Source organism: Leucopleurus acutus, assembly GCF_964270905.1.
Source record: "Leucopleurus acutus genome assembly, chromosome: 20".
In the NCBI taxonomy this organism is placed as follows: Eukaryota; Metazoa; Chordata; class Mammalia; order Artiodactyla; family Delphinidae; genus Leucopleurus; species Leucopleurus acutus.
Window position 1 is genome coordinate 26,759,178 of NC_139162.1, and position 16,584 is coordinate 26,775,761.

Here is a 16,584-nt window from a genome sequence, read left to right on the forward strand (position 1 = left end):
TCTGGAATCCACATGTCCATCCAGTACACATTGATCGAGCACTTCTACAGCCCAGGACCTGCTGGGATCTGGACTTCCCAACTGTTTCCCTTTCTCAGCCCCCGTCCTCCCGTCTAGGTCTCTCCCCACCTCTCCCTTGGGGAGACCACAGAAGTCACCTGTACTCTTTGCCCTTCATGCCTGGGAGAGCGTCTCCACCCTTCAGACCCCTGGCCCCTGTCCCGCCTACTCTTCTGGGCAGACCCAGTGTCCTCTGTTATCTCCAGCCACAGCACCCAGGATATGGTTTCCAGTGGGGTGTCTGGCCATTTCTTCACAGGGGCCCCAAGGCTGAAGTTCCCCAGTCACCAGGGCCCAATCTGGCTTCCCACTTTCCTGGCCACTTGGCCTCTACTCCGGGCAAGTAACTTCTCCTCCCAGGGAGAGGTGCTCAGATTCTCACGGGGAGCAGGAACTCAGAGGCCCACGGCAGAGGTCCTGTTGGGAGCCCAGGAAGCTCCTTTCTTGAGGGGACTGAGTGACACTGATTGAAGGGCAGGGGCTCTAAGCTCTCTTTCCCTTTTTGGGGACCTGCCTAGAGCTTGACTAGTCGGAGACTCCGGGGGCCAGTCCTCAAACGCGCGCCCCTGCGGCAAGCGCTCTACCCACCCAAACGCCGGGCCCCTCAGAGAGCAAAGCCGAGCAGGGCACCGCCCCAAGTCCTCTCCCGGGGCCAGGCTCCGCACAGGAACCCGCAGCGCACAAGCTAGGACTTAGCTGGTATCTGCACCCCCTCCTACTGCTCGAACCCGAGCCACCCCAAACCCGCGGCCACAGCCACCAAGCCCCGCTCCAACTCGGCAAGTAGCGGGCAGCGAGGGCCGCGCAGAGGGGCAGCGGCGGGGAGAGGCCGGCGGTACCTGTCAGCAGCTCTATCTTGTGTCCCAGCACCTTCATGTCTGCGCCCCGCGCTCAGCCGAGCAGGGGAGAGGAGCGCGGGAGGCGAGGAGGGAAACAGCAGGAGAGCGAGAAGTGAAGCAGGAAGAGCAGCCGGGAGCCGGGAGAGCTCTCACCGCCCCCCACGCCGCGCTCCCCCCTCCAAACAGGTTTAAAAAAATCCACCAATTGCACGGCCGCGCACCCCTCAAAGGCGCCCGCCGCCACCTGGTCCGGCTGAACTCCGGGAGGCTGAGAGAGCGCGCGGGGTGGGTGCGGGTGACACTCTGGGAGGCGGCGGGAGTGGGCCCCTGTGCCGCCGCCCGAACAAAGAGGCCCGGCCGCCCCCGAGGTCGCGATTAGGGAGGCGCGGGCGGCCGCGGGGCCGTGGCCCTGGGGGTCCGCGCCTCTGGCCGGGAAGGCGAGGAGGAAGAGCCCGAGCGGGGCGGAGTGGGCTGAGGGGCGTTGCCGCCCTCGTAGGCGAAGTGTGGCCCGGCGACAAGGCGGCCCGCTCGCGGGGGCTGCGCCGGGGCGGGGGGCCGGCCGCGGCCGCAGTGGCTGGGGAATGGGGGGAGATGGGTCTCGGGGCGCCGCCGACTCACCTAGGGTGAGGCGAGCAAGACAGACGCGCAGGCGGGGAGCCGGGCCTCTGCGCTGCTGCAGCCAACGCGCGGGTGCAGGTGCAGGCAGCGCCCGGCCCCTCTGCAGAGCCGCCGCTGCTGGGGGCGGGGGCCGGGCCGGGGGTGGTGCGCCGCGGGGGGCGTGCCCAGGAGGGCGCGCCCACGAGGGCGTGGGGAGCGTGGGCGCTTGGCCCGGGTGCTGGGCCGGGCCTGGGGTCTGGACCCGGGAGGCGGTTCTGCGCGCTCGGCTTCCGCCTCCCGCTGCGGCTGGAGTGCCCAGTGGGCTGGCGAGCTAGACCCCCGGACACCCGAACCTAGCGGAGACCCCGGGTTGATCGGCCTGCTCCTCACCTCCTGCAGGCGCCCGGAGGAAGGGTCCCCCGCTGCTCGGAGTGCGCCGGGGGCGGTGGGAGGCCCCGCCCGCGCCGCCAGTCCCCTGGTAGCCGCGTGGCGTCGGGCTCCCGCGGGAGGGAGCGGTCTCTGCCCCAGTCTTTGTTTAGATTCCCCAGGAGCCTGGAGGAGACAGCACCCCCTCCCCCGTCCCTGTCGCCGGCTGGGAGCTGCTGGGGAAAAGCCCTGGGGGGTTGGGAAGAGCCAGGCGCTGAGGGGGATTTGGGTCGTCGTCCCACGTTTTCAGAGCCCTAGGGTTTCCTTGGGGAACTCATGCGGGAGTGACTCCAGCCAGAGGTGTTCTGGGCCCTTGCCCCGCCCCCTCCCCCCGAATGTGGCGAGGTCCCTGCTCTCCCCCATTCACCCTCCATTATCTGAGCGAGCAGGAAAGGGAACTGGGGACCCCTTTTGTGCTCAGGCTCGCTCTGGTCAGGCCCAGTGACGTTGCTCTCACACCTGTTACCCCAAAAGAGGGAACACCAAAGTCCCTGGATGGAGTCCTACTGTAGGGTGAATGGAAATGTGATGACCTGAAAAAATTTACTTGGGCAAGACAGCTCAAGAGGAGGGCTCCTGGAGACAGGGGTTCTATTCAGGCTCTGCCACTGACCTTGGGCGGGGCTCTGCCCCTCCCGATTCCGGCCTTTCCGGTGCAGAGTGACTGTGTTGGACCAGGTCATCTGGGAGGTCCGGGATGGTGCGGGCTGAGACGTCAAAGGATCCTTCAGTGCGTCTCCCCCTTCACTGAACCTTTAAGTGGGCTGGTTTGTAATGAGGTCCCAGCTTTCCTTCGGCTCCAGGCTTCCGTGAAAGCTACTATGACTTTGAATTAACCGACTCTGCAACGTTTAGGAAGCTGGTAAGATTTGGTGGCCCCAGATGGGGTGCACATTCCTGCTTGGGGTGCAGTATATAAACTGCACAGAAGGCAGCAAGCTTGGGTCCTCCTTACAACTCTGGGGCTCACCTTGGGGAAATTCTTGCCTCTCAGTTTCCTCCTTTGTAAAGGGATGATGAGGGGAGGTGGTGACAGAGTAAACCTCTACATCCAAAACGTCCAGGAAACTGGTTCTACATATGCAAGCCTGGAACCGGTCCTTAAGAGTACAGGCTGGTTCTATAATTTCCCGGCTGTGTGACTTATTCTCTCTGAGGCTTCATGTTATACTCTGTAAAACTGGGATAATGCTGACCTCAGAGGGCTCCTAAGAATTAAATGATGGCATAAAATGCTTAGCATAGTGCCAGACACATGGATGAAGTGCTCAATAAATAGTCCTTGTGATTACTGAGGATAAAACTGTTATTATTGCATTATAGATTCTTTCAGGCTTTTCTGAATTCTATCCTTTCCAATAATTTCAGGCCTGGTTATTGAATAAAACTAACTGTTGATGTTCTAGTAACGTAATTCATGAGGCCTAGCCTGTTCTGAATTGGAATACAGGCCCCAGGAGGATGTAAAAGGCTGCCTAATAAGCGCTTTGACACTGTGACACATCTGCACACAGACAGATCTGTGTGTGGAATGGTGTCTGCCATAGACTTGAACTAATGCAGACAAATCCATCTGGTTTAGATAATTCATGAACCCCAAGTGGGCATTTGTGTGTGTGGGGTTAGGTTGAGGATTTAAACCCCTAAAAAATAAAGCTTTAATAGATGATGAAGCAATGTGATTCTGAGAACACTACCAGGGAGCACTCCTACCAGGGAGCTATTGCATCAAGAAAAGGTGCTTAGGGGACATTCCCTGATGGCGCAGTGGTTAAGAATCCGCCTGCCAATGCAGGGGACACGGGTTCGAGCCCTGGTCTAGGAATATCCCACATGCCGCGGAGCAACTAAGCCCATGTGCCACAACTACTGAAGCCCTTGTGCCTACAGCCCGTGCTCCGCAACAAGAGAAGCCACCACAATGAGAAGCCCTCGCACCGCAACGAAGAGTAGGCCCCGCTCACTGCAACTAGAGAAAGCCCGCATGCAGTAACAAGACCCGACATGGCCATAAATAAATAAATAAATTTATTTTTTAAAAAAATGGTGCTTAGGACTTCCCTGGTGACGCAGTGGTTAAGAATCCACCTGCCAATGCAGGGGACACGGGTTTGATCCCTGGCCCGGGAAGATCCCACATGCTGTGGAGCAACTAAGCCTGTGCGCCACAACTACTCAGCCTGCACTCTAGAGCCCGCGTGCCACAACTACTGAAGCCCGCATGCCTAGAGCCCATGCTCCGCAACAAGAGAAGCCACCGCAATGACAAGCCCACGCACCGCAACGAAGAGTAGCCCCTGCTCGCCACAACTAGAGAAAGCCTGCATGCAGCAACGAAGACCCAACACAGCCAAAAATAAATAAAATAAATAAATTTATTTAAAAAAAAAAAAGAAAGAAAAGGTGCTCATGGGATAGGCAGGGAGGGAGGCCCTGACCCCTTCTGGAGGAGTCAGTCATGCTGGGCAGAAGAGTCCCAGCTGAGTGAGCAGAAGCACAAGCTCTCAGTTCCTTCTGCTCCGGGGCTCTTCTTCATCCCTTTGAGGGAGGCAGGGTGTTTGGGGGCAGGCTGGGTGGCAGGGTTTTTAACAGAGGAAAGCCAAGCGTGGCAGATGGCCAAGCTGTTGGCTGGGACGGGGGGGCTCCAAGTCACATCCCTCAAGCCTTGCTCCTCATTACCTGAAAGATGCTGCTAAAGTTGTGGCCCTCTCTGGACTTCCCTTTTCCCATTTGTAAACCAGGGAGGAGACTGGCCTGTACCTCAGCTAGAGACGAGACCCAGCCTGTCTGAACATCTCTTTGGGCCTTCATTTCCCCATCCGGAAACTCAGGCTACCGAATCAGTCTGGGTGACTGCAGGAAATAGAAACCTACTGTCTGATTTAAGCAAAACAGGGCTTTGTTAAAAGGATGACAGGCAGCCCTCAGGACCTCAGGAGCCAGGCCCAACCCTGTAGCATTGGTCTGGGGTCAAAACCACTGCTGCCATCCCCGGGAACAGATGCTGCAGCCAGCACCGCCCCTGGGCAGGGACACGGGGTGCTGGCATCAGGACCATGGCTGCCTCTGAAGCCAGAGGGGCTGCTGCTGCCACTGCCACACTGTCACCAGAATGGACTTGGTATGGTCTCGGCTTGTTCGTGTCACCAGTTTCTAATTCACAGTCAGGAATGTGATGTCTGATTGGAGATGCCTGTAAAAGGTACTCTGTCAAAGCTTCAAGGGAGGCTGGGAAAAATGTGTTTTCAGTTCCTCTCGTAGCAGGTGGACTCTGCCTCATAGGAAGGGCATGTCAGATGCTGATGGCCAAAAGAGTGGCCAGTGCCCACTTCAGATAATAATGGACTTGTTGTGAAACTGCTGTGAGATGACACACATGGGCACTTAACTCGGAGTCTGGCATGGAGGAAACACACCATCCCGGGTCACTGAGAGTCATATCACACTGCAAGTCTACAGTGTCAAGTGATAATATTCCTACATCCTTTACTCTTTGATTTTTCAGCAGGTGAAAGACAAAAGGACCTTGAGAAAAGTACGGCTTGTTGCCCTTCCAGATGCAGAGGCAGCTCCGGTCCCTTTGCCAGGAGGACAGGTGACTGGGTTTTTCCACTGTGGTGATGAATTGGGCTGAGTCACCGTTCCTCTCCAGTCCCCTTGTGACCGTGACTGGGAGCAAGTGAAAAGAAGCAGCAGGTGGGGTCAGGGGTGCAAAGGAGCCTGGGGCCATCGAATCTCCCTCTGTTAGCAGGGGGAGGTTGAGCAGGAACTGTCCCCCTGTCCCCACTAACACTCCCCTCACTAATGATGAGTAAGATGGCCTCAGGGAGAGAAGAGAGGATCCTTTCTCTTCTTTTATAGGCTTGGTTGAGTGCCTCTTTGGTGCCAAGCCCTGTGCTGAGTGCACTGGAGAACCAGAGCAGACCAGGCACTGACCTTGCCTTTCAGGTTTGTGCCCCAAAGGAGGAAACCACCTCAGAGTGCCATAATCTGGGTACTGGGCGGACTCTGCTAACATGTGCAATTGAGGTTACCGTGCAGTACACGGGGGGCCTGGAGCGGTCAGCAAGGGCTTCATGGAGGTAGGGGCATCTGAGCCTGCAGAGAGGTAGAAGGTCAGCAGATGGAGATAGAAGAGAGGGTGTTTGGGGGAGAGCATCCATCCATCCATCCGTCCATCCTACAGTGGGTCAGCTAGGCCCCATGCTAGGCTCAGGGCGGCACAGAGCTGCGCATGTTGCAGCCCTGCCCTCTGACAGGAGCTCGTGCCTTTAGGTGAAGGCTGGGTGTGTGTGAGCAGATGGTGAGGAAGCTGGAATGAGCAAGTAGGCAGCGGTGAGTGTCTGGTCTCAGGCTGCCTCTGGAATTTCACCAGCCACCAGATTATCTGCTCCCCGCTCCTGGGCCACCCTGGACCACGCAGTGGCTATGTTGCCACCCCCTTTCTCCCATAACATGTTAAGACCCTCCCCCTTCAGTGCCTGCCCTTTGCTCTCCAGGAGACTCCAGACACCCCAATCTGTCCTCCCCGATCCAAGAGGACAGCAGAACCTCCTCCAGGTCCCTTTGAGAGTGCCCTTCCACCTCCCCTGGAAGCTCTACCGGACACATGGAGTCCCAGTATGTGCTGAGTCCAGGCAAGGGGTAGGTCTGACAATATATTTTTAAAATTCCAATAGTCATATATGCTCAATGCAGAAAACTCAATGCAGAGGAAAAATTAAAATCACTCATAATTCCATTGCCTAAAGATAACCAGTGTTAACATGTTAACATTGGGACAGAGGGGAGGGGTATGTCCTTCAGCACTGTGTGTGTGTGTGTGTGTGTGTGTGTGTGTGTGTGTGTGTGTGTGTGTGTGTGTGTGTTTCCCCCCAAGGAATCATACTGCACATATTTTTGCCACTCAATCTTTTTTCACTTGCCAGTACATCGTGAACATTTACCCTGATAAAAACTATTCTTCCGCAGTGTAATGATAATAGCTGCACTGTACTGTGTGGATGCTTCATTATTTTCTTAGCCGATCCCATAGTGTTGGGCATTTAGGATGTTTCCTATTTTGCATTGTTGGAAACAGTGTTGCTAGCAATTTACCCCAAGATGCTGCTTTGCCCACATCTCTTGGATGACCTCCTAAGGCCATTCTGCAGCCTCCTTTGCCTGGGTGCTTGGTCTCTGATCTCGGCCAATGCCAGCCCATCCATCCTTGAAAGGAGACCTGTGTGTGGTGTCCCGATTGGCTTCGCACCTATGCAGGTTCTTGGGGGAATCTTGGAGAAGGAGTGGAGTGGTTGCCAGCCCCACCTTCCCAATTGTGCTAATTTCACTTTAAAGCCTGAGTTTTTTGGATCTTGTATGTGTAAGGTGTTACCACTGGAGGAAACTTAGTTAAGGGTACACAGGACCTCTCTCTATTATTTTGCAACTTCCTGTAAATCTATAATTATTTCAAATAAAAAGCTAAAAAAACAAACACACCCAAGGCAGTCCTGGAGGGAACTATTTGGCCCCAGATTCAGGAATTTTTTTTTTTTTTCTTTTGCAGTACCGGGCCTCTCACTGCTGTGGCCTCTCCTGTTGCGGAGCACAGGCTCCAGATGCACAGGCTCAGCGGCCATGGCTCACGGGCCCAGCCGCTCCACAGCATGTGGAATCTTCCCGGACCGGGGCACGAACCCGTGTCCCCTGCATCGGCAGGTGGACTCTCAACCACTGCGCCACCAGGGAAGCCCAGGAATGTTTTTAAGTCCACACTTTGTCACAAGGTCCAGAGCTAAGAGTTCCCTGTCTCAGTTTCCCCTGAAGGACAGGAAATGTTCCAGGGAAAGACAGCTCTCCTGGCGGGTGCTGGGTGGCCCTCCAGGCTTTCCTTGATCCTAACTCTGCTGCTGGCCCCAGTCGTGAGCCTGAGGGACCTGATCAACCCCACTTTCAGCGGGAAGGGAGGACCAAGAGGTCAGGGAGGAGGCACAGCTTTCCCTGGGCCCCAGGGAGCTCTTACGTAGACGTGAATTTGTAGAAAGCAGACGAAAAGCTAAGATTTGCTCTTTGGAGGAGAGCTAAGCCATTCTCCTTCCAAAGCGGACACACGTGTCTGGAGAAGCCTTTGTCCTGCAGTTCTGGAGAGAATGGTCCCCTTTCTACAGGGTGATTGTCCCAGCCCCACCCCAGGCCTGAGCTAAAGCCATGCCCAGAGTTGGGGTGCCATGCCCCAGACCTAGGGTGGACCCTATGGTAGGCTGCCCCGGGCACGCCTCCCTCTCTGGGGGCCGCAGTGTCCTCAGCACCACAATGACAAGATTGGGTTGAATCAGAGGTTCCAACCAAGTTTCCAGACAATAGAAACTGAGGAACCGACAGAGGACGCTGTGTTGAGGGTCCCCAAGACCACCCTCAAGCTTGATGATTTACTAGAAGGACTCATAAAACTCAGAAAAGCCATTTCCTTCATGGTTACCATTTACTGCAGCGAAAGGACACGGATCAAATCAGTAAAGAGGAAGGGTGCACGAGTGGAGTCCAGGAGACACCAGGCGCAAGCTTCCAGTGCCCCTCCCAGTGGAGTTGCACAGGGGCACAGTCAATGCTTCCAGCACTGACGTGTGATAACACGAGCAGAGTACCAACCGCGGAACGCTCACCTGAGCCTTGGAGTGCAGGGTTTTTACTGAGAGTCGGTCACATAGGCATGCAGCACCTGCGCAACTGACCTAAGCTACTCAGTCTCCAGGCGCCCAGAAGTCAAACTGACACAGTGTGGCCCAGGGCCTCGAGCCTCCAACACAGGCTTTCCCCAGGGGTCACACTGTGAGTGTTAACTATCTGGTCAGACCCATACAGTGTGGCCCAAGGCCTGAAACACACACAAACACTCCCGTCAGGCAGCAGGAGCACCAAGGACTAGTCCTTTCTTTGGAAAGTCCAGGATTCGAGCAATCCAAGCCTGCTGAGCTAACCCCTTGCTGCACAGATACCAATCATTTATTTTGCCACAAGCACACGCACACTGTCGTCTATTATCACCATGATTTCATACAAGAAAGGAAGTTTAGCTCCAAGAAGGTAGTCCGGACATCATGTGACAGGGGTTAGCGCTCCCCAGGAGAAAACAGGGGGCCCTACACTGTTAGCTTTGAAGATGAGGGAAGGGGCCAGGAGCCACCAGTGTATACCAGGACTCTGATATATATGCTTTTCTTGTTTGTCCACACAGCTTTGTCCCCAGTCAAGGAACAGATAGGCTGAGAAGCTCCCTCTGGCTCCTGCGTTAGCTCTGGGCTGGGTGTCCCCGCTCTTGGGTAGGACCAGGCTTTGCTGAGGGTGGGAGGGCTCAGTCTGGGACCCTCCTTAAGTGTCCAAGCCAGTTTGTCCTTTGTTTTCTTGCGCCTTGCTGCTGTTGCAGCTTATCCTGGGAAAGAGACAAGCCTGTTCTTTTTAACAAATGCCCTGGCCCTTACCTCAGCCTCCAGGCACCCCTAGTTCAAACTCTAGGGTAGACCAGATGTTCTTCTAAGGTCCCACTTCATCCCGTTTCCTCATGGTCCAGCCTCTATGCATGGAGCTAAGCCATCAAAGGCCTGGGCTGTTGGCCTGAGCGGGCCTTGAGATGGGGAGTCAGAACAGCCTTGGGTTTCACCATCTACTACCTGGGTGACCTGGGATAAGTTTCACACACTTGCAGAATTTCCTCCTCTCTCCAACAGGTCTAATTATATAGCTGTGAGGAGTTAGTGAGTTGCTAACTGAAGAGCCCTCAGCTCAGGGCCCAGCACCTAGTTGGGGGCCATTGATGAGTGGCTGTTAGGACAATGAATTTTGTGGTTCCAGGTACAGAGTGTGGAGGCAGGTGGGATCCTCGTGATGAGTACAGTGGGCGCAGTACTGCCTTGGAGCTGGGTGTTTAGAAGCCAGGAGGTCTTTCTGGCCTCTGGACTTTGGGAGTGGGAGCACAACTCATGTACACAGCAGGAAGAGACCTGGTGGGCTATTGGGTATCATGAGGATCGAGAGGCCTGTTCACCACAGGGCCTTTGCACGTGCATTCTTTCTGCCCAGGGACCCCTTCCCTCCACTTCCTACACTTCCCTGGGCTAATCCTGCTCATCCCTGGGGGTGTCAATTTAGACTTCACCTGACTCCCTGATTCCCTGACTGCCTTCCTCTGTGCTTCCATCATACCACATTCTCAATAATAATACCAATAATAATAGTCTACCATTTAAGAAACCCTTACTATATGCCAGGCATAGTGCTAAGAGCGTTACCTACATACGTTATCTCATTTGAATCTCCCAACATTTGGAGAGAGAGCTATAGTTATATTTTTCTGATTTTACAGATGAAGAAACAGGTTCAGAGAAGTGAAGTAACTGGCTCAGCTGTACAGTGGTTGTCTGTGTGCCGGTCCGTCTCCGCCCTGGACTATGAGCTTCCTGAGAGCAGGGACTGTGTCTTGTTGGCTGTTAAGCCTCAGCATCCAGCACTGGGCCTGGTCCTTAGGATGAGCTCAGTAGGTGGGAGCCCTCCACCAGTATCTGTTGAGTAAATGAGTGAGTGAGTGAGTGATTGCAAAGTACCAATGCAGCACTTGGCTCACCGTGAATGATTTGTGGTCACATACGTCAGTGTCCTCGTCCCTGGAACCCGTGAATATGTTACATTACTGGGCACAGGGGAATGAAGGCTGCAGATGAAGTGAAGTTGCTTATCAGCTGACTTGAAAGGAAGGAGATGATCCTGGATTATCTGGGTGGGCCTGATGTAATCACGTGGATCCTTCAAAGTGGGAGAGGGAGGCAGGAGAGAACCAGAGAGACGGCAGCATGAGGACTTGGCTTGGCGGCACTGCTAGCTTTGAAGATGGAGGAAAGGGCCATATGCCAGGGAAAGCAGATGGTCTCTAGAGGCTGGAAAAAGCAAGGAAATGGATTCTCCTCTAGAACCTCCAAAAGGAATGCAGCCCTGCCAACATCCTGATTTTAGCCCCAGGGAGACCCATTCCAGACTCTGGGCCTCCAGATCTATAAGGAAATTTATTTGTATGTTTTAAGCCACTAATGTGGTAATTTTTCACATCAGCAATAAAAACTAGTACGGTGCCTAATGCCTGACGCTGAGGATCACACCTAGGTCACTTATTAAACGATTGTTGAGCCGAATTAGATTATGACTGTATGTACCCCACTTACTATCAGGAAAGACATACGAGAAAGAAGTATTTTTGTATATTCTGGATTTACGACATCAGAGGCCTAATCGGGAGGTCTCAAGTCTCAGGATAGGTTAGAGTTTGATCCTAGCCGTTGGCTAGGCAGGCTGGGCTGAGTGGGGTCACAGAGGATGACATGAGGGGCCTTCTAGGGAAAGGGAGCCCCAGGGTGTGAGTGAGCAGTGCTGCTGGGCAGGTTGAGTCAGCATCCTGGACTGCCCATGGCCTCAGGCCTGAGGATGCCATCTTTGGGTGAACGCCTGCTGCTTCCATAAGCAGAAGGGACACCATGCACTGAGTCTGTACCTCTGCTGGCAGGTCCTAACAGCTGTTAGTCGGCTCAGGCTGCTGTAACAAAATACCATAACTGGGTGGCTTATAAACAGTTCTAGAGGCTGGAAGTCTGAGATCAGGGTGCCAGCATGGTCAGGTCCTGGGGAGGACCCTCTCCCAGGTTGCAGACAGCTGTTTTCTCACTGTGTCCTCACATGGGGCAGGAGGAGATGGAGCAGAGCGAGCCCTCTGGGATCCTTTTATAAGGGCACTAATCCCATTTCTGAACACCCCACCCTCATAACCTAATCACCTCTCAAAGGCCCCCAACTCCAAATACCATCACATTGGCGGGGGGGGGGCATTAGGACTTCAATATATGAATTTGGGGGACACAAACATTCCGTCCAAAACAAGCCCTACTGTGTAAGTACCATGATGATACCAATCCACCAGAGGAGAGAATAGCCAGCTCTTGTGTCTTTCTCCACTGTGCTGGGCACTATACCAAGCATCCTTAACTGGTTCGGCCCTCATAATGATTCCATGTGATGGGTGCCATCGTTATTCCCATTTTACAGATTAGGAAACTGAGGTCTAGAAAGGTAAAGTTACTGCCAGTAATTGGGCCTGAACAAAGGCAGGGGGGCTCCAGGGTCTCTGTTCTTACCCACTGCGCTCTACTGCCTCTAGATGGAATAATGATTGTAAGAGCAATAAGACCACCTCACATTTGGGTAAGACCTTTCTGTTCACACCCATTTGCATCCTCTTTTCTCTTGTTATCCTCACAGTGGCCAGTCATTATGATTAGTACCCCTGGCTTACATTTTGGGGAACAGCTCATGAGACGGAGGTCCCAGCCTTCCTCAATTCAAAGCAAGGGTGGGATTCCTTCCTGGGTCTCCTGGCTCCAAATCCAGAGTCTCTCTGTTCCACCAGCTCCTGCCTCACCCTGATGCATTATTTATGGCCCATTACTTACCTCCTATAGGCACCCAGATGCTGCCTGCTAGAGCTGTGACCTCGCTGCAACCCACGGCGAGGACCAAGGACCTCGCTCTCCTCTCTCCCCTCCCCCTCAAAGCCTCTCTGGGTCTTGGCAGGCCCCTGGGGTGTGGCACAGCCAGTCCCCTCTGCTGACTTGTGAGCACTTTCCTCTTTGCCAAGCCAGTCAACACATCCAGTGAGCTCCCGGCTTCCTGAGAAAAGCAGCGGCAGCTGCACAGTCCAAACTCACCATCCCCTTATCACAGCCCTGGCTCGAGTCACCAGTGTGTGTGTGCACGGGAGGATGGTGTGTGTATGTGCATGTGTGTGCATGTGTGTCATGAGAGGAGGGCATGTGTTTATGTTATATATGGAGCAGGAGAGGGGCATGGATTTAAGAGCTCACAGTTGAACACGTTTGAGTTGCCTCTTCTGGGTCTTGTAGCCAAAAGCTAAGTCACCGTGGCAACTGGGAAGTGGTGCTTAGGTCAAGAGCTAAGGCTGGGGGGATTCCCTGGTGGTGAAGTGGTTAAGAATCCACCTGCCAATGCAGGGGACACGGGTTCAAGCCCTGGTCCGGGAAGATCCCACATGCCGCGCAGCAACTAAGCCTGTGTGCCACAACTACTGAGCCTGCACTCTACAGACTGCGAGCCACAACTACTGAGCCCGCGTGCCACAACTACTGAAGCCCCCGAGCCTAGAGCCTGTGCTCTGCAAGAAAAGAAGCCACGCACAATGAAGAGTAGCCCCTGCTCGCCGTAACTAGAGAAAGCCCACGTGCAGCAACGAAGACCCAACGCAGCCAAAAAAAATTTTTTTTAATTTTTAATAAATTTAAAAAAAGAACTAAGGCTGGGAGCAGGATCCCCAAGGCCCCTGGAGCCCACAGCCTTAGAGCTGTGAGACATTGAGCAAGTTGCTTAATCTCTCTGTCTTTATTTGCCTCCTTGTTTACTTCCCTGAGTGGAGGATTAGATGAGAATTCCTGTGAAGCAACTAGCGCAGGGCCTGAGGGACAGCGAACGCTGATACACACCTTTTGACCAGGCACCCTATCCTGCCTTCCTCTAGGCAAGGAAGGACTAGTTTGGATCACAAACTCTTGGGAGGAAGGGCACCTGGGGACGGGGAAAGAGAAGCAGAAGCTAAAGTCTTGCAGACCCGACTGGTTGGTGTCTAGGCAGCAGCTGGGTCACCTTCAGCTCAGTTTCCATGTCTGTAAAATGCTCAATAGCTGAAGTTAATAGTTGCTTAACATCATGGCTGGCACCATGGAATTCTGGAAGATGAGAATGAAAACCCCAGGAAATTACTTCTTGTACGGTTTCCCTTTTCCTCAGAATTTAAGGCTTTTGGTACATGTTAGCACATAAAACCAGAGGGCAGGCATTTGTTTCTCCTCCTCGACTTTAAACTCAAAACTCCCAGGTCCTGAGTGATTAGCTGAAGTTTCTCAGAATCATCTGGAGACCCTGTGACCCACACAGCCCCTAAGCCTTGACTCCGGGACCCTGGTTAGGAGGGACCAGAGGCACCAACGAATCTGTGTCTTTAATAATCTTCCTCAATGATTCCAAAGCAGGGGCCCACTGTGAGAAATTAGAGACCAATCCACCGGCTGGGGATTTTTCCAGATGCCCCTGGAAGGAGTCCTTTCAGAGTCCTGTCTCCTTGTCCTCCATCCTAGGACCCTGAGAATGGAACGAGTGGGCTTCCCCAAACCTCACCACCTCCCACTTCCTCCAGTTTAGCACTGTTGGTATCTGTAGCTTGATTAATTAATTAATTCTGTAGCTTAATTAATCACCATAACTATTCTTGGACCCAGGACAACTGATGTTTGTTCTGTGGATGCCCCTCCCTGGAAGCACAGGGGAGTGAGCAAAGCTGGATCCCAGCAAAGTCTTCCCCAGACTTGGGAGCCCAACTTGAAGAGCCTGCCCTTGAACTCCTGCCTATTGAATTGAAAAGGACACACACTGGGTAGCTGCCACGTACAGACCTTGGGCCACAGAATGAGATGCAGGGAGCAGGCCTGACAATGCCCTGTGGACTAGAGCAGAACTGCCCCAGCCAGCATGCAGACCCCTGAGCAAGGAAAGCAAACACTTGTGGTGGTAAGCCCCTGAATTTGCGGATGGTTTGTTACACAGCATTATTGCAGCCATAGCTGACTAGTTCACCAGGATCAATCTATTTTTTTTCAGAGGCTCTTGAGGCTAACTTTGCCTGCTTTAATCTTGCTGTATGATTCCTTGCTATAGTGAATCAGCAAGTCTGGTTCTAAGGTTCCAAGTCATTTTGGTGACGCTGGTGGTGCTTTGTCCCCTCCTACTCCAGAACTGGCTATGAACCTCTTCCATCTCATTCATCCTAGAAGCAACCATAGTAATCACCTGCAAGCATTAACTGCTGACCACAGACTGCTAATCCATCTGAAATGTTCTATATATTTGTCACCATAATCCTGTGAACTAGTAACTGAGATTATCCCCATTTTATAGATGAGAAGATCAAAGCTTGGGGAAATTCACTAGCAATCTTACCGCTGGTAAGTGGTGGACAAAGACTCTAGCCCAGATCTCCAAGCCTGTGCCTCTTCACGCCTCTTCCCAAGAGCTTCCTCATGTTGGTGGAAATGCCTATTTTCCTGACACAGCCCCCTCCCCAAGCCCTCTTCCACACACCCTTCTCCAGGGCCACCTTCCAGCTTCAGGTCCCGCAGCCACTTCCCACTTGCAGTGAATATACTTGATCCCTGATGCCTGGAGTTAATTATTTCAAAAAGACATTTGGAAACTCAGCTCTGTGGGGTCTAATGTGTTCCTTTTTGCTAATTTAATAGTTCTTTCAAAAATGAGTGTGCTTTTGAAACATGTTCACTGGACTGTCATTTCATTACCCTCCAGAGATATCTTCCCATTGTTGTTTTTTTCTTTGAACCCATGCTCACACCAGCCCTGTGGATCTCAGAGCCGAGACCTGTGTTTTGTGACTGGGGTGTCTGCTTCCCACAGGTAAGGCCTTGACTGTCTGTGTGCCCAGGCTCAGCAATCAGGCAGAAAGACAGTCTGAAATCATGAAAAATCTAAAGTACTGGATCATTTTTAAAAGAGTCAGCTTGGGTTCTTACTGGCGCATTCTGTTCACCAAATGCTAAAATGGTTATTTCTGGGTAGTGGATTTTAAGGGAGTTTCTAGTTTCTTCTTTACCCATCTCTTATCTGTTTTACTTTTCATTGTTTTTAATTTACAAAAGCATGTACAATTCTAATAATAAAATATAATTAAAAATAATATGCATGCAATAAGAGGAAACTGACCCTTCTGGCAAAGTGTCAAGGCAAGTCTGGCTTTTATGAATTTGTTAAATGAACTTTTATAAACTTGTCAAATGACCTTTTATGAATTTATTAAAGCCACTCCAAGAAGCAGACCTCTCTCTGAAAATGAGTAGAACTCTGTGCAAAGAGGGAAAACAAGACCCAGGCTAACAATTATGTTTGTAAAATAATTTTTGTGTTTCCGCCTGCCAATGCAGGGGACACGGGTTCAACCCCTGGCCTGGGAGGATCCCACATGCCACTGAGCGACGGGGCCTGTGCGCCACAACTACTGAGCCTGTGCTCTGGAGCCCATGAGCCACAACTACTGAGCCCACGTGCCACAACTGCTGAAGCCCACACACCTAGAGCCCGTGCTCCACAACAAAAGAAGCCACCACAATGAGAGGCCTGTGCACTGCAACGAAGGGAAGCCCCCGCCAGCCACAACTACTGAGCCCATGTGCCACAACTGCTGAAGCCCACGCACCTAGAGCCCGTGCTCCACAACAAAAGAAGCCACCACAATGATAGGCCTGTGCACCGTAACGAAGGGAAGCCCCCATTCGCCGCAACTAAAGAAAGCCCACGTGTGGCAATGGAGACCCAACGCAGCCAAAAATAAGTAAATAAATAAATAAATTTTTAAAAAATGGGATGGAACCTGAGTTTTTAAAACGTTAACTTTATTGTTTGTTAAATCTTAGATACTGCTCTTCTTTACCCTTGGGCATGATTTGACTTAAATTTGCAAATCGACTGAAGGGTAGATCTGTTTCTATAGGTTTTCACTTAACAGACACGAATTGAGTTTTGCCCAGTGCCAGGCAGTTCTAGGTTCACAGGCTTCAGTAAGGGGCAG

General features: G+C 52.7%; 1 protein-coding gene across 2 annotated transcripts in view; it reads right to left on the bottom strand.

Annotated features, from left to right (window-relative positions):
* The window catches only part of NDRG4 (NDRG family member 4), a gene marked incomplete at both ends in the record, with an annotated part of 39,480 nt that extends 38,544 nt beyond the window's left edge, over positions 1-936 (bottom strand). For both annotated transcript variants that reach the window (XM_082862912.1, XM_082862911.1), the window contains one exon: positions 900-936. In XM_082862912.1, the coding sequence (XP_082719038.1) occupies positions 900-936 (37 nt within the window). The remainder of the gene's footprint in view (positions 1-899) is intronic.
* Positions 937-16,584: the final 15,648 nt, after the last annotated feature.